At 49.1% G+C, this 22,193-nt stretch overlaps 1 protein-coding gene across 1 annotated transcript; it reads right to left on the bottom strand.

The window, feature by feature from the left end:
- Nucleotides 1-3,203: 3,203 nt before the first annotated feature.
- sdf2l1 (stromal cell-derived factor 2-like 1) lies at nt 3,204-22,184 on the bottom strand. The gene is made up of 3 exons (XM_072240905.1): nt 21,874-22,184; nt 12,060-12,256; nt 3,204-5,610 (listed from the first exon to the last, which is right to left on the bottom strand). Exons 1-3 carry the CDS (start codon nt 22,067-22,069, stop codon nt 5,332-5,334), a joined length of 672 nt encoding a protein of 223 aa, XP_072097006.1. The 5' UTR covers nt 22,070-22,184; the 3' UTR covers nt 3,204-5,331.
- Nucleotides 22,185-22,193: the final 9 nt, after the last annotated feature.

The raw sequence follows: 22,193 nt of genomic DNA, 5'->3' as shown, positions 1-22,193 counted from the left end.
AGCATTGCACATAATTTGAACCACTGTCTGCCCTGCTACTAATGTGCGTGCATTAAAGCTGGCAATAGTTGCTTTACGATCCTCTGCCCTGAAATTAAAGTGGCCAAGACCAAAATTTTAGTCATAAGAGAGGAGTACATCACATGCTTCCTGAGTTGAACTCAAACTAGACAGGGGTTCCTGACCTTTTTTATGCTTATGGAGCCCCACCATTTGCTGAAGGGTCTGTGGACCCCAGGTTGGGAACCACTGAATAAATGACAGGGATGCTGTGTCAGATGCAGACAAATACTTAACAACATGGAATATTGTGAGTAAGTTTGGACCCCTTATCTAATAAAGGATGTGCTGACATCGAAGGTCCAGAGAAATTCACATGAATGATCCTAGGAATGAAAGGGCTAATAAATGAACATTTGATGGCTGTGCAGTTTACAAAAATAGGGGTGGGGAATCTCACTGAAATGTATTGAATATTGAAAGGCCTTATGTGGAGCTGGAGAGGATGTTTCCTTCAGCAGGCATAGCCTCAGAATAGGACATCCCTTTCGAACAGAGATGAGGAAGAATTTATTTAACTATAGGGTGGTGAATCTCTGGGATTCATTGCCATGGATGGCCATGGAGGACAAATCATTGGGTAAATTTAAAGCTGAGGTTGATAGGTTCTTGAGTAGCAAAGGTGTCAGAAGTTGTGGGGAGAAGGCAGGAGAATGGGGTTGAGATGAAAAGACACAATAGGCTGAATGGCCAAATTCTACTCCTATGTCACATGGTCATTTTCAGTACCAGAAGAAGCATTATTTTCTTAATCCCTCTGTCCACACAGTTCTGAATTTAATGAATCAATTTGCCTATTGCCACAGTACGTCAACGGCAGCCGCAATCTCCATGGCTCTTCACACGGCTTTAGACCACCTAGACAACACAAGCACCGACATCAGGATGCTGTTCAGCATTTAATACCATCATTCCCACAATCCTGTTTGAGATAGCCTGGGCCTCTGTAATTGGATCCTCAACTTCCTAACCGGAAGACCAGTCTGTGCAGTTTGGTGATAACATATCCTGTTCACTGACTATCAATACTGGTGCACCTCAGGGGTGTGTGCTCAGCCCACTGCTCTACTCTCTGTATACACCTGACTGTGTGGCTGGGCATAGCTCAAATACCATCTACAAATTTGCTGACAATACAACCATTGTTGGTAGAATCTCAGGTGGTGACGAGAGGGTGTACAGAGGTGAGATATGCCAACTAGTGGAATGGTGCCGCAGCAACAACCTGGCACTCAATGTCAGTAAGACAAAAGAGCTGATTGTGGACTTCAGGAAGAGTAAGACGAAGGAACACATACCAATCCTCATAGAGGGATCAGAAGTGGTGAGAGTGAGCGGCTTCAAGTTCCTGGGTGGCAAGATCTCTGAGGATCTAACCTGGTCCCAACATATTGATGTAGTCATAAAGGCAGGACAGTTGCTATACTTTATTAGGAGTTTGAAATGATTTGGCATGTCAGCAATTATACTCAAAAACTTCTATAGTTGTACTGTGGAGAGCATTCTGACGGGCTGCATCAACTATCTGGTATGGAGGGGGCTACTGCACAGGACCGAAAGAAGCTGCAGAAGTTTGTAAATCTAGTCAGCTCCACCTTGGGCACTCGCCTGTACCCAGGACACCTTTGGGGAGCAGTGCCTCAGAAAGGCAGTGTCCATTATTAAAGACCTCCAGCACTGAGGGCATGCCCTCTTCTCACTGTTACCATCAGGTAGGAGATACAGAAGCCTGAAGGAACACACTCAGTGATTCAGGAACAGCTTCTTCCCCTCTGCCATCTGATTCCTAAATGGACATTGAAGCTTTGGGCAATGCCTCACTTTTATAAATACAGTATTTGTTTTTGCAAATTTTTAATAATCTATTCAATATACATAATTGATTTACTTATAATTTATTTTATTTATTTTTTCTCTCTCTCTGCTAAATTATGTATTGCATTGAACTGCTGCTGCTGCTAAGTTAATGAATTTCACATCACATGCTGGTGATAATAAACCTGATTCTGGTAAACTTCCAGATTGAGACACTGCATTTTAGTATGGATTTCAGTGATTGTTTAAAAACCCATTAACAGTTGCTTACAAGTAATAACTGTGAGCAGCACAGCAGCCTAACGGTTAGCTAAGTCATTTTGCAGTGTTAGCAATCATGATCAGGGTTCAATTCTTGCTGTCTGGAAGGAGTTAACACATTCTCCCTGCAACTGTGTTCCAGGTGCTCCAGTTTACTCCAACATTCCAGACATACGGGTTAAGGTTACTAAGAGTGAGGCATATTTCACTGTATATTTTAGTGTGGATGTGACAAATAAAGCTAATCTTTTCTGTGCCTGTTTATTCATTACCTGCTGGTGTTTTTGATGTTGACGATCATGGTCTTTCTATGACCATGATTGTTCTTGGTTAATATTTCTACAGAAGTGGTTTGATATTGCCTTCTGAGCAGTGTCTTTACAAGACAGGTGACCACAGCCACTATTAATACTCTTGAGATTGTCAGTGGTCACGTACCAGGACTTGTGATATGCACCAGCTGCTTATATGACTTGCAGCCACGGGAGCATGTGGCTCTGATTTTTTGGGGGGGCAGAGGCGCTAAGCAGGTGCGTCACCTTGGCCAAGGGTAAACTGCGGTCTAGCAGAGGGAGGGAGTACCTTAATCTCTTTGGTAAAGATACTTCTCCACCCTGCCACCAAATGAACCTGAATTTGATCACTACTTGGTGGCATAGTGAACAGCATACCTCTTGTCTTCAGCAGGCCAGGCAGCATCTATGGAAGAGAATATATAGCCAACATTTCAGGCTAAAGGGTCTCGGCTGAAACGTAAACAGTACCATTTCCACAGATACTGCGTGGCCTTCTGAGTTCCTCCAGCATTTTGTGTGTGCTGTTCTGAATTCTGTGCAGCTGCAGAATTTCTCGTGTTTGTATTTATACTTGTGTTGATAATAAATTTACTTTGAACTTTGAGAAGCACACATCTTGGATTTCTAGCATCTGCAGATTTTCTCATTTGAGATTAGACTACCCTTCTACTGACCACATTGCTGACCACTTATTGTAGAGTTAATATTTTAAAAAGAAAATGAATTACTTCTGCACATCTCAGCCCTACTTTTATTCTTTAATCTTGCTTCAGTGTTAGCCACAGTTTGCCTGAACTTCCAGGCTCCTGTAAGAAAATGCACATTTGAAATAGTTACTCAGAATTATCTCCAATTCATACTGAAATGACAGCCAATTAGACAGGAAAGCAGCAGGATATGTATGCACCAAAGACAGCAAGTATTTCTACTTTTTGTACACAAATTAACAAAAGAATACATTTAACAGGTAAATGCCAATAAAACAAACTATTTTACATGGCAGTGACCAAAAAAAATTACTTATTTAAACCAAGCTGGTTAAGGACAAGAAGAAAAAGAATGCAAGGTTATATATGGATAGGATTGAAAATAGGAGACATATATGAAGCAAGAACAGACAACAAAAGATGATATGAACACTCAAAAACAAATCATCTTTCTTCACAAAGATTCCAAAACAGTGTTTTTATGTCGAGGGCACTGTAGCATACATCAGTTCCAAAAACATGTACCATAAGATGGTGTTGACTTGCCTGAGGTTGCCAGTTCTTGCAAAATTTAAATCTCATGGCAGTGATAATAAACCAGATTCTGAAATCAGAACTGCCATTCAATTCTGTACCATGCTGTACACTTGATCAATACGTATTAAAACACCCCTACTCCAAAAGAATGATTGGGTACTTTCTAGCCAAAATTATTAACTTATCATTTTTTTTTGTATTTGTAGTTTGTGCTTGTTTTTGCTTATATGTAGAATCAGGTTCAATATCACTGGCAAATGTTATGAAATTTGTTAACTTTGCAGCAGCAGTACAATGATAATAGGAAAAAAACTAAATAACAATAAGTATATATTAAATAGTTAAATTAAATTACTGCAAAAATAGAAATAAAAAAAGTAGTGAGGTTCACAGGTTCAATGTCCATTCAGCAATTAGATGAAAGGAGGGGAACTGTTCCTGAATCATTTGTGTGTCCCTTCAGTCTCTTGTCCCTCCTTTCCGATGGTAGTAATGAGAAGAGAGCATCCTAGGTGATGGGGGCCTTTCATGATGGACACCACCTTTGTTTATTATATTTCTTTATTCTACTTTAAATGCCTGCAAGAAAATAAATCTCACATAGTATATAATAAATTTACTTTGGACTTTGAAATGCTCAATGGTACCAGTGCAGAGGTCTTTAAAAAAAAACAGAATACTCAATCAAGTACAGTAATTTGTTCAAAGTGAAATAGCTTTGCATGAACAGGCCACTGGAAAAGATTATGCAAATAAAACTTTTATTTTCTTTTAAAACATTTCCAACAACTGACAAAATATCGATTCACCAGATAACTCAAAAACAATTAACCCTGGAATTCTACAGTTAGAATAATCCAGCAAATTGTCCATTTTGTTTGCACAAACTCAAAATTTCAATGATAAATAAGATGGCCACCATTAGAAGGCCAAAAAAAATTCAGGAGAAGCTTCCTTTTTTCAGTAGTTAAGGCAAACAGCATTGATACATTTGCAGGGAAGTTGTATAGACACACAAGGGGAAAAGTGCATTACTTAGGTTACAAGAAGAGTCAAGATCTGTGTGGAACATAAATAGTAGCTGACCAATGTGCTATAAGACTAATTGTTGATTTGAAAAGACAACTTGGAGCTCACAAATGTGGATTTAGAAATGCAAGGGGCACCAGCTTCAAAATGCTAAACAAGGCAATCTTGCACTCATTGATAAATTTTAGTTCTCCCCTTTATTGCTACCGCATTTACACTAGTGGTCATGCTCGGCCTGTAGCTGGAATGGGAAGTACTTCATAAGGCCAGTTACATTCCTGACTTTGCAGGTAATCATTTAGCAGGTAATATAATTTCATTTTATTAAAAAAAACTAAAAGAACAAAAAAAATGGTGTTTGCAACTTTGGAGATTGAGAAAGTGACTTTGAAAGTACTCTTCCAGTTCTTGAATGCAAGTTCATAATGTGTTATTGAAAATTAAAATTCAGTTGGACATATGCTTGCACAACTTTGCTTTAATAGACTTCAGAAATTGGGAAAGATCAGTAAAATTGATTTTCACTGTACATACCATGACTCCAGACAGGATGAAGTAATTGTCAGTTGCAAACAATGCAACAATTTCTTACTGGCCTCACTTCTCCAAGTAGTCTTTAAATAAAGCTACAACTCATCATGTTTTAATGGCTCAGCACTAGGTTTGATAAAGACACCTTCCATCACCGTCCAGTAATTGTCAACACTGGGGCTAAATGTGCCATGAACTTCAAGCTGACCCCTGATTGGATGGCCATACTGCTCTCCTGTTATGGTTAGAAAGACCTGGGTTCCTACGTGCTTGAAGCGAACGTCATCATCACGCTCCCATCTTGTGCCACTGCATTGTACAGTCCAGACGTCCAAGTCATCTCCTTCTCCATTCTCACCAAATGCACTTACTTCCTACATGGAAAAGTAAAGATTAGCATTACAATGATCACATCAGAGATCAAAGAAAATTTACTATCAAAGTACCTATATGTCACCATACACAACCCTGAGATTCATTTTCCTGCAGGCACTCTCAGTAAATCCAAAAACCATAACAAAACAGAAGTCTCGAAGGTGCAGGACGGTTGCAGAGTGGCGGATACAGGCAAATCGAGACGGCTTGGCCCAGGCACAAAAGCCGGGATGAGCCAATGTTTAGCCATCGCTGGAGCGGACTTGGAGGCAATATGATGCTGCAGAACCAAAGTGAGGCAGAGTCCTGGTCTGAAAGACCCAAGAATTGATCAATTTAAACACGGGGCTAATTTGGAAAGGTCAGGTATGGGCCGAATCAGAAAGAAGAAAGAAGACGCCCAGCCCAAGGCTTGGACGAATTAAGTGCTGGGCCAGATTGAAAAGGTCAGGCTGTTGGGACCAGAGGCCAGGGATGAGTTGGTTCAGTTCGCTGTTCCAAAGCTTATTTGCCTTTGTGCAGAACTGAGGCTGCGGTTCCGATACCTTATATTCCATCTGGATAGCCTCCAACCTGATGGCCTGATCGTCAATTTGTTGAACTTCCGGTATTGCCCCCCCCCCCCCACCATTCCTTATCCCTTTTCCCTCTCTCACCGTGACTCCTGCCCATCGCCTCCCTCTGGTGCTCATCCCACTTTTTCCATGGATGAGATTCATTAGATCTATTTACAGCCTGGAGCAGCAGGGCTTGAATTCCCTTTAAAAGAGGATATTCTAAGGGAATCTTATATTTAAAATCACAATAAATATATAGTTTATTTATTTGTTTTCTTTTTGGTAGCAGGGTGGAGATACATCTCTGCCAAAGGTGTAAGGCATCCTTCCCTCCGCTAGTCTGCAGGTCACCCTTGCGAAATGTGCAGTCTCTGTTCAGCACCCCCTCCCAACCCCATCAGAGTTACGTAGCCATGGGAGCAGGTAGTGGATGTTCGTATGAGCAGCTGGTGCATATCACAAGTCCTGGTTATGCAACCACTGACACCAGGCAGAAAACCTCTGAAGAGTATCGATAATAGATAGGGAGTGGTCACCTGTCTTACACAGTCCGTGCCGAATGCTTACTCTCACCTAGTCCCACCGACCTGCACTCAGCCCATAACCTTCCGTTCCTTTCCTGTCCATGTGTCTATCCAATTTTACTTTCAGTGACAATATCGAGCCTGCCTCTACCACTTCCACTGGAAGCTCGTTCCACACAGCTACCGCTCTCCGAGTAAAGAAGTTTCTCCTCATGTTACCCCTAAACTTCTGCCCCCAACTCATGTCCTTCTTGTTTGAATCTCCCCTACTCTCAATGGAAAAAACCTATCCACGTCAACTCTATCTATCCCCCTCATAATTTTAAATACCTCTATCAAGTCCCCCCTCAAACTTCTACGCTCCAAGGAATAAAGACCCAACTTGTTCAACCTTTCTCTGTAACTTAGGTGCTGAAACCCAGGTAATATTCTCGTAAATCTTCTCTGTACTCTATTTTGTTGACATCTTTCCGATAATTCGGTGACCAGAACTGTACACAATACTCCAAATTTGGCCTTACCAATGCCTTGTACAATTTTAACATTACATCCCAACTCCTATACTCAATGCTTTGATTTATAAATACCAAAAGTTTTCTTCACCAGCCTATCCACATGAGATTCCACCTTCAGGGAACTATGCACCATTATTCCTAGATCCCTCTGTTCTACTGCTTTCTTCAATGCCTTACCATTTACCATGTATGTCCTATTCTGTAGAAAAATTTGCCAAGAATAATTATAGTTATGGAAAGACCGTGAACAGCATGTCATATGGCACAGCACACAATGATGATTCCTTTTTTATTTAGAGATGCACCACAGTAACAAGCTCTTTTGGTCCAATGACCCCCCCCCCCACCCCATTACATAATGTGATCATTGATAGAGGTGAAACAGCTCCTATTTGGAGGAGGCAAATCTAGGGGGCATAGAATGAAAGTGAATGGCAAAAGGAATCAAGATCAACACAAGGAAAATATTTATGTAGAGGACAATCAGATTCTGGGATGCTCTGTCAAGGACAGGTTCTACTGTACACAGAGGGGGAAGAAACCAGTTGCAGTGCTCTTTTAGTCATTACTCTCTTCCTAACACTGTTCAAGCTTGTTGCAAGCATACTCTATGTATTAGTGAAGTTACAAATGGAACAGAATTTTGATGCACCTGGGGCAGCACAGCAGCGCAGTGGTTAGCACACTTTACAGTACCAGCGACAGGTTCAGTTCCCAACCCTACCTGTAAAAGTTTGAACGTTTTCCCTGTGGCCACATGGGTTTCCTCCAGGTAACCTGGTTTTCTCCCATAGTCCAAAGATGTACTGGTTAGTAGGTTAATTGGTCATTGTAAATTGTCCCTGATTAGGCTAGGATTAAACAGGGTGATTGCTGGGCAGCATAGCCTGAATAGCTGGAAGTTCAAAGTTCACTATCTCAATAAATAAATGTTTGAATAAGGCCACCTCTTATTCTTCCAAGCTCCAAGCTCAAACTCAAACTCGGCCTCACTGACAGGATAACCCTCTCATTCTATGAATTAGACAATTAAGGAGGCCAAGTCATTGGGTTCTTGATTAGTAAGGGCTTCAAAGGTTAAGAGGAGAAGACAAGAGTATAGAATTGAGGGGAAATATAAAATCAGCCATGATCAAATGGCGTAATAGACTCGATAGGCCAAGTGGCCCAATTCTGCTTCTATGTCTAAGTGCCTTATGAATCTCCACTTTCAGCAAAGGAGAAAGGATAGCCAGTGACAAAGCAGCTGAAGGAAACTTGCATGGAGTCTATGGAAACAAGGCAAACGAGTAGTGAGGTTATGGAACCTATGCAGATTGAAGAGGAGGAGGTGCTTGCTATCTTGAGGCAAATCAGAGTAGGTAAATTCCCAGGACCTGACAGGGTATTCCCTCAGACCTTGAAGGAGAGTAGTGTTGAAATTGCAGGGGTGCTGGCAGATATATTTAAAATGTTGGTATCTACGGGTGAGGTGCCGGAGGATTGGAGGATAGCTCATGTTGTTCCATTGTTTAAAAAAGGCTCTAAAAGTAATCCAGGAAATTATAGGCCGGTAAGTTTGACGTCTGTAGTAGGTAAATTATTGGAAGGAGTACTAAGAGATAGGATCTACAAGTATTTGGAAAGACAAGGACTTATGAAGGAGAGTCAACATGGCTTTGTGCATGGTAGGTCATGTTTAACCAATCTATTAGAGTTTTTCGAGGAGGTTACCAGGAAAGTGGACGAAGGGAAGGCAGTGGATGTTGTCTACGTGGACTTCAGTAAAGACTTTGACAAGGTGCCGCATGGGAGGTTAGTTAGGAAAATTCAGTCGCTAGGTGTACATGGAGAGGTAGTAAATTGGAATCGACATTGGCTCAGTGGAAGAAGCCAGAGTGGTAGTGGAGGATTGCTTCTCTGAGTGGAGGCCTGTGACTAGTGGTGTGCCACAGGGATCAGTGCTGGGTCCATTGTTATTTGTCATCTATATCAATGATCTGGATGATAATGTGGTAAATTGGATCAGCAAATTTGCTGATGATACAAAGATTGGAGGTGTAGTGGACAGTGAGGAAGGTTTTCAAAGCTTGCAGAGGGATTTAGACCAGCTGGAAAAATGGGCTGATAAATGGCAGATGGAGTTTAATACAGACAAATGTGAGGTATTGCTCTTTGGAAGGACAAACCAAGGTAGAACATACAAGGTAAATAGTAGGACACTGAGGAGTGCAGTAGAACAGAGGGATCTGGGAATACAGATACAAAATTCACTAAAAGTGGTGTCACAGGGTCGTAAAGAGAGCTTTTGGTACATTGGCCTTTATAAATCAAAGTACTGAGTATAAGAGTTGGAATGTTATGGTGAGGTTGTATAAGGCATTGGCGAGGCCGAGTTTGGAGTATTGTGTGCAGTTTTGGTTACCAAGTTACAGGAAGAATATTAATAAGGTTGAAAGAGTGCAGAGAAGGTTTACAAGGATGTTTCCAGGACTTGAGAAACTGAGTTACAGAGAAAGGTTGAATAGGTTAGGACTTTATTCCCTGGAGCGTAGAAGAATGAGGGGAGATTTGATAGGGGTATACAAAATGATGATGGGTATAGATAGAGTGAATGCAAGCAGGCTTTTTCCAGAGGCTAGGGGAGAAAAAAAAAACAGAGGACATGGGTTAAGGGTGAAGGGGGAAAAGTTTAAAGGGAACATGGGGGGGCGGCTTCTTCACACAGAGAGTGGTGGGAGTGTGGAATGAGCTGCCAGATAAAGTGGTAAATGTGTGCTCACTTTTAACATTTAAGAAAAACTTGGACAGGTACATGGATGAGAGGTGTCTGGAGGGATATGATCCAGGTGCAGGTCAGTGGGACTAGGCAGAAAAATGGTTTGGCATAGCCAAGGGCCAAAAGGCCTGTTTCTGTGCTGTAATGTTCTATGGTTCTATGATACAAAGATTGGGGGAGGAGCAGGTAGTGGTGAGGAAATGGGTAGACTCAGAAGGACATTAGGAGAATGGGCAAGAAAGTGGCAAATGAAATACAATGTTCATGCACTTTGCTGTAGAAATAAATGTGCAGACTAATTTCAAAATGGGGAAAAAAATCCAAAAATCTGAGTTGCATAGGGACTTAGAAGTCCTTGTGCAGAACACCCTAAAGATTAACTTGCAGGTTGAGTCGGTGGTGAGGAAGGCAAATACGATGTCAGCATTCATTTCAAGAGGTCTAGAAAACAACAGCAAGGATGTGATGCCGAGTCTTTATAAAGCACTAGTGAGGCCTCACCTTGAGTACTGTGAACAGTTTGGGCTCCTCATCTAAGAAAAGATGTGCTGTCATTGGAGAGGGCCCAGAGGAGGTTCACAAGGATGATTCCGGGAATGAAAAGGTTATCATACAAGGAACATTTGATGGTTTGGGGCCTGTACTCCCTGAAATCTAGAAGGATGAGGGGGAATCTCACTGAAACCTTTCGAATGTTCAAAGGCCTAGACAGAATAGATGTGGAAAGAATGTTTCCTATGGTGATTGAGTCTTGGACAAGACGGTACAGCTTCAGGATAAAGGGGCATCCATTTAAAGCAGAGATGCGGAGAAATTTCTTTAGCCAGAGGGTGATGAATTTGTGGAACTTGATACCACATGTAGCTGGAGAGGCCAGGATGTATTTAAGGCAGATAAATTCTTGATAGATTCTTCATTGAACATGGCATCAAAGGTTACAGGGAGAAGACCAGGGAATGGAGCTGAGGAGGGGAAAAAAGGATCAGTCATAATGGTGGAGCAGACTGGATGGAACTAATTATCTAATCCTGCTCCTATGTCTGATGATCTACTATTAACAGAGGTGTCTGTGGACCCCAGGTTGGAAACCTTGCCCTAAGCAGAACCTGATCTCAGTCTCACTAAATGCCCTTTCTGCCCACCCGACCTGTCTACAACCCTACACATTACAGCTGTCTTATGTGACGGGGTCCTGAATTACCCCTATGAACTGGACTCGATTACCCCTATGAACTGTGCTTTTGAAAAGAGAGAGTAATTTAACACCGACATCTTGTTTTTAAGGAGAGAGAGGGACGAAGACTGCTCACAGTATGTTTACATTTCTACAAGGACATTGCCTGCTTGTACATTCTTAAACAGAGAAGGGAGGAGTTATTTGAGAGATAGTTGGTACTCAGTATGGGGAGATAAATAGTAGGTCAGATGATAGACCTGAGACACATGGTTTTGGACACTGAATGAGCTTTGTTGTGCCCACAGAAAAAGTGGGTTTTGGAGGATCGATTAGGTGGATCGATCAGTGGCTCTTGCAGTGTGAACAGGGCGTGACCGGTGGAGAGTTATTTGTGTGTCCAACCCTCGCCTGGGTTGATAGCTCCACCACAGAAGAATGGTCCCCTTTGTTGTGGTCACAGTCAGTGACTTTAAAAAGGATTTCAGAGGACAAAAGGAAGATTGACGGCGACAGCTCACCTGAAGACTCAAATTTCTCCCTCTCTCTCTCTCTCCATCACTACTCAACTCAATACCACAAACTGAACTTTATTCGTCATCGTAAGACTATTTACCCCTAGACTTGAAGAAGTGTGATTTTCATATATTTCCACACTTACTGATATATTTACTTATATATATTCATTGCTAATCTGTTTGATTTATCTGCATTTATTTTACTATACTGCATAGTTACTAATAAATACCATTAGTTAATAGCAATACTGGACTCCAAAGTGTTTTCCATTTCTGCTGGTTCTTTAACCCGTCATGGGGTACATGACACTTATGATCAGTCAATTCTTGCATCACCTAAAAATGTGTTAGTCACAAACCCTGCACTTAAGCCCAAATTAGAATCGCAGTTAGAGGTTATACCTGGTTTCCAGAGAGTGGGGACACAAAGTGATGACTGTGCAGGTTTCTTCCAGTGTTGACATGTGTCAGTCGTATTGACTGCCCACATTTGATGGGTATCCCTCGCTGACAAACCTGGCCTGGTTTTCCTCTCACTGTCCAGTAGCTATTGCTGTCATCCGAAGCACTCACACCAGTCACAGACTGCTGACCACTTCCTTATGAGAAAAAGAGTGATTGCACTATAAAATCCCAAAGCAATTTCAAGATCATAAAAAATTCTAGAAATGGCTGCTATTCGAGAAGCATATGCTGCAACTTCAAGACAGCATTTCTGATAAAGATGGTTCTGTATTCTCTACGATTCCAAACTCTATTTCCTAATAATCACCCGAGGTTCAATGAAAACTTAATGAGGGCTGTGTTCAGGGCTTCCTTCATCATGTCAGTAACTTCGTCTCAGTTTTCACCACTGTCAGTCATGCAAGTCCAGGGTGGAGACTAAGGAATACTGTCACATTCAGATGTAGAAGGATTCTTCATGGCTGTTTCCATAACAATTTTGTTTGGCCAGTCAGGGTTGTTAGCCCTGGGCTGAACCCCTGAGACTGGAGGATCAGTGGACCACTCTTAGTTTCGGCTCTACCCTTTGACTTGTTTGGTATGGTCTCCTACCAAGAGACCATGAGTCAGGGCACAAAGCCCTGACTCCAGCCAATATTAACCTCCAGGTCATTGAGGCACACGAGCCTCCAAACCCTATGACAAGGTTGCGGTCCTTCTGGAACAAAAAATCAAATAAAACAGTGCAAAACACACAAAATGCTAAACAGGTCAGGCAGCATCCATGGAAGTGAACAACAGTCCAACTGTTCAGGCCAAGAGGCTTCATCAGTACAGGCATATCCCTATCTCACTGGCATACGAAGCCTGCCAGTTGCACTTGCCTGTCAAAGTGGCGTGGCTGCTGTCGGATGCAAACAGTTTCTTGGAGCCACAGGTGAAGCTGAGTGTCTGGTGGGGACCAAAAGTAAGTGAGCTGCCCCTGAATGAACATGACAAATCCTTTCACCAGAGGTGCTACCCCTCCCTGGACACCCTATACAGAAATACAGAATGGTTCTGTGGGCTTACAGCCTGTTCCATAAGACAAAGGAGCAGAAGTCGGCCAGTCGGCCCATGGAGTCTGCTCCGCCACTTTATCATGAGCTGATCCATTCTCCCATTTAGTCCCACTCCCCCACCTTCTCACCATAACCTTTGATGCCCTGGCTACTCAGATACCTATCAATCTCTGCCTTAAATACACTCAATGACTTGGCCTCCACTGCTGCCCGTGGCAACAAATTCCATAGATTCACCACCCTCTGACTAAAAAAATTTCTTCGCATTTCTGTTCTGAATGGGCGCCCTTCAATCCTTACGTCATGCCCTCTCGTACTAGGCTCCCCCATCATGGGAAACAACTTTGCCACATCCACTCTGTCCATGCCTTTCAACACTCGAAATGTTTTTATGAGGTCTCCCCTCATTCTTCTAAACTCCAAGGAATACAATCCAAGAGCAGACAAATGTTCCTCATATGTTAACCCTCTCATTCCCGGAATCATTCTAGTGAATCTTCTCTGTACCCTCTCTAACGTCTTTCTTAAATAAGGAGACCAAAACTGCCCACAGTACTCCAAGTGAGGTCTCACCAGTGCCTTATAGAGCCTCAACATCACATCCCTGCTCCTATACTCTATTCCTCTAGAAATGAATGCCAACATTGCATTTGCCTTCTTCACTACCGACTTAACCTGGAGGTTAACTTTAAGGGTATCCTGTACAAGGACTCCCAAGTCCCGTTGCATCTCAGAACTTTGAATTCTTTCCCCATTTAAATAATAGTCTGCCCGTTTATTTCTTCTGCCAAAGTGCATAACCATACATTTTCCAACATTGTATTTCATTTGCCACTTCTTTGTCCATTCTTCCAATCTATCCAAGTCTCTCTGCAGACTCTCCGTTTCCTCAGCACTACCGGCCCCTCCACCTATCTTCGTATCGTCAGCAAACTTAGCCACAAAGCCATCTATTCCATAATCCAAATCATTGATGTACAATGTAAAAAGAAGTGGCCCCAACATGGACCCCTGTGGAACACCACTCATAACCGGCAGCCAACCAGAATAGGATCCCTTTATTCCCACTCTCTGTTTCCTGCCAATCAGCCAGCGCTCTATCCACGTATGTAACTTTCCCGTAATTCCATGGGCTCTTATCTTGTTAAGTAGCCTCATGTGTGGCACCTTGTCAAAGGCCTTCTGAAAATCCAAATATACAACATCCACTGCATCTCCCTTGTCTAGCCTACAGGTAATTTCTTCAAAAAATTGTAATAGGTTTGTCAGGGAGGATTTTCCTTTAAGGAATCCATGCTGAGTTCTGCCTAACTTGTCATATGCCTCCAGGTACACTGTAACCTCATCCTTGACAATCGACTCCAAAAACTTCCCAACCACCGATGTCAAGCTAACAGGTCTATAATTTCCTTTTTGCTTCCTTGCCCCCTTCTTAAATAGCGGAGTGACACTTTCAATCTTCCAGTCCTCCAGAACCATGCCAGAACCTATCGACTTTTGAAAGATCATCGCTAATGCCTCTGCAATCTCCACAGCTACTTCCTTCAGAACACGCGGGTGCATTCCATCTGGTCAGGGTGATATCTCTACCTTCAGACTCTTCAGCTTCCTGAGTACTTTCTGTGTCGTAATTCTGACTGCGCACATTTCTCTTCCCTGCCACCCTTGAGTGTCCGTGCCGATAGACTCTACAAATTACCTATGACTGATGCCTTGCAGCCATGAGCCAGGGTTTAAACTGCAAGTTCAAATTCAACTAAAGCAAAATGCACTATTCATGCTTTAGCAAGGAACAGATACTGCAAACCATTGTGGCACAGATGAAACGTGGAAGATCAGAGCCTGGAGTATAAACATAATGGGACCCTAGAATTTGCAGGTATAGGGAGAATGAAAATAGTTATTGTGGACTGATTCACAGTGCAAACTATCAAACCAGGGATTTCAAAACCATTGCACATAATCAGAGGGGACCTTTGGCGGAAAGATAGGAGGAGAGCAAGTTGCAGGGCCAGGGTGGTCCAGGTGAGATACCTGGAGTCCACAAACTTACAAGGCACAGATGGAAAACTGGGAAGGGCAAGACAGATGAGAAACAGCCTTCCATTTACTCTTGAAATGGGACAAATGGGAACCGAAAAAACAGCCTTCCATTTACTCTTGAAATGGGACAAATGGGAACCGAAAAGATTGAAGAGGCTAGGACTTTATTCCTTGGAACGCAGAAAACTGAGTGGAGATTTGACAGAGGCATACAAAATTATGAAGTGTATAGATAGGGTAAATGCAAGCAGGCTTTTTCCACTGAGGTTTGGTGGGACTACAACTTGAGATCATGGGTTATGGGTAAAATGTGAAAAGCTTGAGTGAAGAAGTTTCCCCTCACATTCCCCTGAGAGGGTGGTGAGAGTGTGGAACTAGCTGCTAGTGATGCATGTGAGCTAAATTTCAATGTTTGAGAAGTTTGCATAGGTACATGGATGGCAGGGGTATGGAGGGCTATGATCCAGGTGCAGGTTGATGGAAGCAGCCAGCTTAAATGGTTCAACACAGACTAAATGGGCCAAAGGGCCCGTTTCTGTGCTGTGCTTTTTCTTTGAATCTAAAACAATGAAAAGGGCATCATTGTGTACAGTCAATAATAAAAACCTACTCAGTTAAATACACTTCAGTAATATGGTTTGTAAACAAAACCCAAGCTGGTAAAAATTTCTCCATGGTTACCATGTAATAAGTGATCAGGTTAACCCTTCCAAATGGTATTCACATCAAGATACATTCTGACAAACAAAATCAGAATAATCTCAAAAAGCTGCAGCTGTTTCTATTTCTGGTTGGAGAATAAGCTACAAATTATAAAACAAATGGTGGGTTAAATATAGCTGCGCAGGGCTGAAAGTTTCATTTTATGAGTACTGGCAGGAAGCTGGTAAGTTACAACATGGTGGTTATAATTACTACTAATCAAGATTGTTTCATATGATTTCCAGTATACAAGTAAAATAATTGTTACTCTGGATCAGATGCAGCTCAAAAAAAAAAACACAATTAGATAAAGAACACAATAAATACAAGTGTCCATAACTGTACAGGCATAGGAGTGTCTGTAGATAAAGTGACTCTACAGGAAATGATAAAGTAGTGGAGGTTCAGGGTGTGGAGGGAAAAGTTAGTGGGTAAAGGTTTTGACCAGACTTACTATCTGGGAAAAGTAACCGTTTGTAATTCTGGTGATCCTGGTGTGGCCTCTTCCCTGAGGAGAGTGGGCCAAACTGTCCATGAGCAGGATGGGAGGGATCCTTCATGATGTTACTGGCCCTATCGAGCACCTTAGAGTAGCACAGTAGTGTAATGGTCAGCACAATACTTTACAGTACCAGCAAGCCAGGTTCAATTCTTGCTACTGTCTGTAACGAGTTTGTATGTTCTCACCGTAACCGTAGGTTTCCTCCGGGTGCTCCAGTTTCCTCCCACAGTCCAAAGACCAACTGGTTGGTGAGTTAATTGGTTATTGTAAATTGTTCCATAATTGGGCCAGGGTTAAATCAGGGGACTGCTGGGCAGCGTAGCTCTAAGGGCCAGAAGACCCTACTTCATGCTGTATCTCAGGAAATAAATTAAACCTTTCTCTGTATATGTCCTTGATAGTGCGTAGGATGGTGCCAGTGATGCGTTGGGCAATTTTGACTATCCTGCCTGCTGCAGTGCAGTCTCCATACCTGCAGAAGTGCAGCATGTTATGATGCTCTCTACTGCACATCGGTAGAATGGAACAAGTATAAACATGCATAGGCCAGCTCTTTTCTGCCTTGCCTTGACCTCAGTGCCCCCAGAGGTTGCAGGATGGGTGGACGGTGGGGGCATGTTCTGATTCTAACCCCAGTGCACCAGGAGTTTAGGAGGGGACTAAGACTGGCATTGACCTCAGTACCCGAGTAGATTGGGGATTGATCTGGTGTGGACCCCATTCCTCCCGGGAGACTGGGGACCGGTCTGGCGTGGACCCCATTCCCCCCGGGAGACTGGGGACCGGTCTGGCATGGACCCCATTCCCCCCGGGAGACCGGGGACCGGTCTGGCGTGGACCCCATTCCCCCAAGAGACTGGGGACCGGTCCGGCGTGGACCCCATTCCGCCCGGGAGACTGGGGACCAGTCCGGCGTGGATCCCATTCCCCCCGGGAGACTGGGGACCAGTCTGGCGTGGGACCCCATTCCACCTGGGAGACTGGGGGAGGGGTAACAGTCTGGCGTGGACCCCATTCCCCCGGGAGACTGGGGACCGGTCCGGCGTGGACCCCATTCCGCCCGGGAGACCGGAGACCGGTCTGGCGTGGACCCTATTCCCCCTGGGAGACTGGGGACCGGTCTGGTGTGGACCCCATTCCCCCCGGGAGACTGGGGACCGGTCTGGCGTGGACCCCATTCCCCCAGGAGACTGGGGACCGGTCCGGCGTGGACCCCATTCCGCCCGGGAGACTGGGGACCGGTCTGGTCTGGACCCCATTCCCCCCCCGGGAGACTGGGGGGGGGGGGGTAACAGTCTGGTGTGGACCCCATTCCCCCTGGGAGACTGGGGGGGGTAACAGTCTGGCGTGGACCCCATTCCCCCGGGAGACTGGGGACCGGTCTGGCGTGGACCCCATTCCCCCGGGAGACTGGGGACCGGTCTGGCGTGGACCCCATTCCCCCTGGGAGACTGGGGGGGGTAACGGTCTGGCGTGGACCCCATTCCCCCGGGAGACTGGGGACCGGTCTGGCGTGGGACCCCATTCCCCCTGGGAGACTGGGGGGGGGTAACAGTCTGGCGTGGACCCCATTCCGCCCGGGAGACTGGGGACCGGTCTGGTCTGGACCCCATTCCCCCCCGGGAGACTGGGGGGGGGTAACAGTCTGGCGTGGACCCCATTCCCCCGGGAGACTGGGGGGGGGTAACGGTCTGGCGTGGGACCCCGTTCCCCCCGGGAGACTGGGGGGGGGTAACAGTCTGGCGTGGACCCTATTCCCCCGGGAGACTGGGGACCGGTCTGGCGTGGACCCCATTCCCCCGGGAGACTGGGGACCGGTCTGGCGTGGACCCCATTCCCCCCGGGAGACTGGGGACCGGTCTGGCGTGGACCCCATTCCCCCCGGGAGACTGGGGACCGGTCCGGCGTGGACCCCATTCCCCCTGGGAGACTGGGGGGGGGGTAACGGTCTGGCGTGGACCCCATTCTCCCCGGGAGACTGGGGGGGGTAACAGTCTGGCGTGGGACCCCGTTCCCCCCGGGAGACTGGGGGGGGTAACAGTCTGGCGTAGACCCCATTCCCCCGGGAGACTGGGGACCGGTCTGGCGTAAACCCCATTCCTCCCGGGAGACTGGGGACCGGTCTGGCGTAAACCCCATTCCCCCCGGGAGACTGGGGACCGGTCTGGCGTGGACCCCATTCCCCCCGGGAGACTGGGGACCGGTCTGGCGTAAACCCCATTCCCCCCGGGAGACTGGGGACCGGTCTGGCGTGGACCCCATTCCCCCCGGGAGACTGGGGACCGGTCTGGCGTGGACCCCATTCCCCCCGGGAGACTGGGGACCGGTCTGGCGTGGACCCCATTCCCCCGGGAGACTGGGGACCGGTCTGGCGTGGACCCCATTCCCCCCGGGAGACTGGGGACCGGTCTGGCGTGGACCCCATTCCCCCCGGGAGACTGGGGACCGGTCCGGCGTGGACCCCATTCCCCCCGGGAGACTGGGGACCGGTCCGGCGTGGACCCCATTCCCCCCGGGAGACTGGGGACCGGTCCGGCGTGGACCCCATTCCCCCCGGGAGACTGGGGACCGGTCCGGCGTGGACCCCATTCCCCCTGGGAGACTGGGGGGGGTAACGGTCTGGCGTGGACCCCATTCCCCCCGGGAGACTGGGGACCGGTCTGGCGTGGGACCCCGTTCCCCCCGGGAGACTGGGGACCGGTCCGGCGTGGACCCCATTCCCCCCGGGAGACTGGGGACCGGTCTGGTGTGGACCCCATTCCCCCCGGGAGACTGGGGACCGGTCTGGCGTAAACCCCATTCCGCCCGGGAGACTGGGGACCGGTCCGGCGTGGACCCCATTCCCCCCGGGAGACTGGGGACCGGTCTGGCGTGGACCCCATTCCCCCCGGGAGACTGGGGACCGGTCTGGCGTAAACCCCATTCCCCCTGGGAGACTGGGGACCGGTCCGGCGTGGACCCCATTCCCCCCGGGAGACTGGGGACCGGTCTGGCGTGGACCCCATTCCCCCCGGGAGACTGGGGACCGGTCTGGCGTGGACCCCATTCCCCCGGGAGACTGGGGACCGGTCTGGCGTGGACCCCATTCCCCCTGGGAGACTGGGGGGGGTAACGGTCTGGCGTGGACCCCATTCCCCCCGGGAGACTGGGGACCGGTCTGGCGTGGACCCCATTCCCCCCAGGAGACTGGGGACCGGTCTGGCGTGGACCCCATTCCCCCCGGGAGACTGGGGACCGGTCTGGCGTGGACCCCATTCCCCCGGGAGACTGGGGACCGGTCTGGCGTGGACCCCATTCCCCCTGGGAGACTGGGGGGGGGTAACGGTCTGGCGTGGACCCCATTCCCCCCGGGAGACTGGGGACCGGTCTGGCGTGGACCCCATTCCCCCCGGGAGACTGGGGACCGGTCTGGCGTAAACCCCATTCCGCCCGGGAGACTGGGGACCGGTCCGGCGTGGACCCCGTTCCCCCCGGGAGACTGGGGACCGGTCTGGCGTGGACCCCATTCCCCCTGGGAGACTGGGGACCGGTCTGGCGTAAACCCCATTCCCCCTGGGAGACTGGGGACCGGTCTGGCGTGGACCCCATTCCCCCCGGGAGACTGGGGACCGGTCTGGCGTGGACCCCATTCCCCCGGGAGACTGGGGACCGGTCTGGCGTGGACCCCATTCCCCCTGGGAGACTGGGGGGGGTAACGGTCTGGCGTGGACCCCATTCCCCCCGGGAGACTGGGGACCGGTCTGGCGTAAACCCCATTCCCCCCGGGAGACTGGGGACCGGTCTGGCGTGGACCCCATTCCCCCGGGAGACTGGGGACCGGTCTGGCGTGGACCCCATTCCGCCCGGGAGACTGGGGACCGGTCTGGCGTGGACCCCATTCCCCCCGGGAGACTGGGGACCGGTCTGGCGTGGACCCCATTCCCCCGGGAGACTGGGGACCGGTCTGGCGTGGACCCCATTCCCCCCGGGAGACTGGGGACCGGTCTGGCGTGGACCCCATTCCCCCCGGGAGACTGGGGACCGGTCCGGCGTGGACCCCATTCCCCCCGGGAGACTGGGGACCGGTCTGGCGTGGACCCCATTCCCCCCGGGAGACTGGGGACCGGTCCGGCGTGGACCCCATTCCCCCCGGGAGACTGGGGACCGGTCTGGCGTGGACCCCATTCCCCCCGGGAGACTGGGGACCGGTCTGGCGTGGACCCCATTCCCCCCGGGAGACTGGGGACCGGTCTGGCGTGGACCCCATTCCCCCCGGGAGACTGGGGACCGGTCTGGCGTGGACCCCATTCCCCCGGGAGACTGGGGACCGGTCCGGCGTGGACCCCATTCCGCCCGGGAGACTGGGGACCGGTCTGGCGTGGACCCCATTCCCCCCGGGAGACTGGGGACCGGTCCGGCGTAAACCCCATTCCCCCTGGGAGACTGGGGACCGGTCTGGCGTGGACCCCATTCCCCCGGGAGACTGGGGACCGGTCCGGCGTGGACCCCATTCCCCCTGGGAGACTGGGGGGGGTAACGGTCTGGCGTGGACCCCATTCCCCCCGGGAGACTGGGGACCGGTCTGGCGTGGGACCCCGTTCCCCCCGGGAGACTGGGGACCGGTCCGGCGTGGACCCCATTCCCCCGGGAGACTGGGGACCGGTCCGGCGTGGACCCCATTCCCCCTGGGAGACTGGGGGGGGTAACGGTCTGGCGTGGACCCCATTCCCCCCGGGAGACTGGGGACCGGTCCGGCGTGGACCCCATTCCCCCCGGGAGACTGGGGACCGGTCCGGCGTGGACCCCATTCCCCCCGGGAGACTGGGGACCGGTCTGGCGTGGGACCCCGTTCCCCCCGGGAGACTGGGGACCGGTCTGGCGTAAACCCCATTCCGCCCGGGAGACTGGGGACCGGTCTGGCGTGGGACCCCGTTCCCCCCGGGAGACTGGGGACCGGTCCGGCGTGGACCCCATTCCCCCGGGAGACTGGGGACCGGTCCGGCGTGGACCCCATTCCCCCTGGGAGACTGGGGGGGGTAACGGTCTGGCGTGGACCCCATTCCCCCCGGGAGACTGGGGACCGGTCCGGCGTGGACCCCATTCCCCCCGGGAGACTGGGGACCGGTCTGGCGTAAACCCCATTCCCCCCGGGAGACTGGGGACCGGTCCGGCGTAAACCCCATTCCCCCCGGGAGACTGGGGACCGGTCCGGCGTAAACCCCATTCCCCCTGGGAGACTGGGGACCGGTCTGGCGTGGACCCCATTCCCCCCGGGAGACTGGGGACCGGTCTGGCGTAAACCCCATTCCCCCCGGGAGACTGGGGACCGGTCTGGCGTGGACCCCATTCCCCCGGGAGACTGGGGACCGGTCTGGCGTGGACCCCATTCCCCCCGGGAGACTGGGGACCGGTCCGGCGTGGACCCCATTCCCCCCGGGAGACTGGGGACCGGTCTGGCGTAAACCCCACTGCCGCCAGCACTTACCCGAGCCGTACTTGACATCGTGCGAGTGCAGGCGGACGTTGTGCCGGTGGTTGAGCAGCTTCACCACTGAACCGCAGGTGACATATTGCTGCTCGGTCGGGGAGGAAGCGACTGTAGCGGTGACGGCGGCAGCCAGTAGCACGCACATGGACAGCCCCAGCGCAGAGCTCCGATCTCGGGCTCTCAGCCCCGCCATGGCGCGAGCTACTTGCTCACGACCCCGCCGGTTGGTTACCTCGCGCCTGCGTACGCGGGCCTTCCCCGCCTCGCTTCCTCGCGTGCCGCAGCCAATCAATGACTGCCAGCACCACCTGCCGGAT

This window comes from Mobula birostris, chromosome 22 (genome assembly GCF_030028105.1).
Source record: "Mobula birostris isolate sMobBir1 chromosome 22, sMobBir1.hap1, whole genome shotgun sequence".
NCBI classification, from domain to species: Eukaryota; Metazoa; Chordata; class Chondrichthyes; order Myliobatiformes; family Myliobatidae; genus Mobula; species Mobula birostris.
The sequence above is the reverse complement of the archived record's forward strand: the minus strand, read 5'-3'. Positions and strand labels throughout refer to the sequence as shown.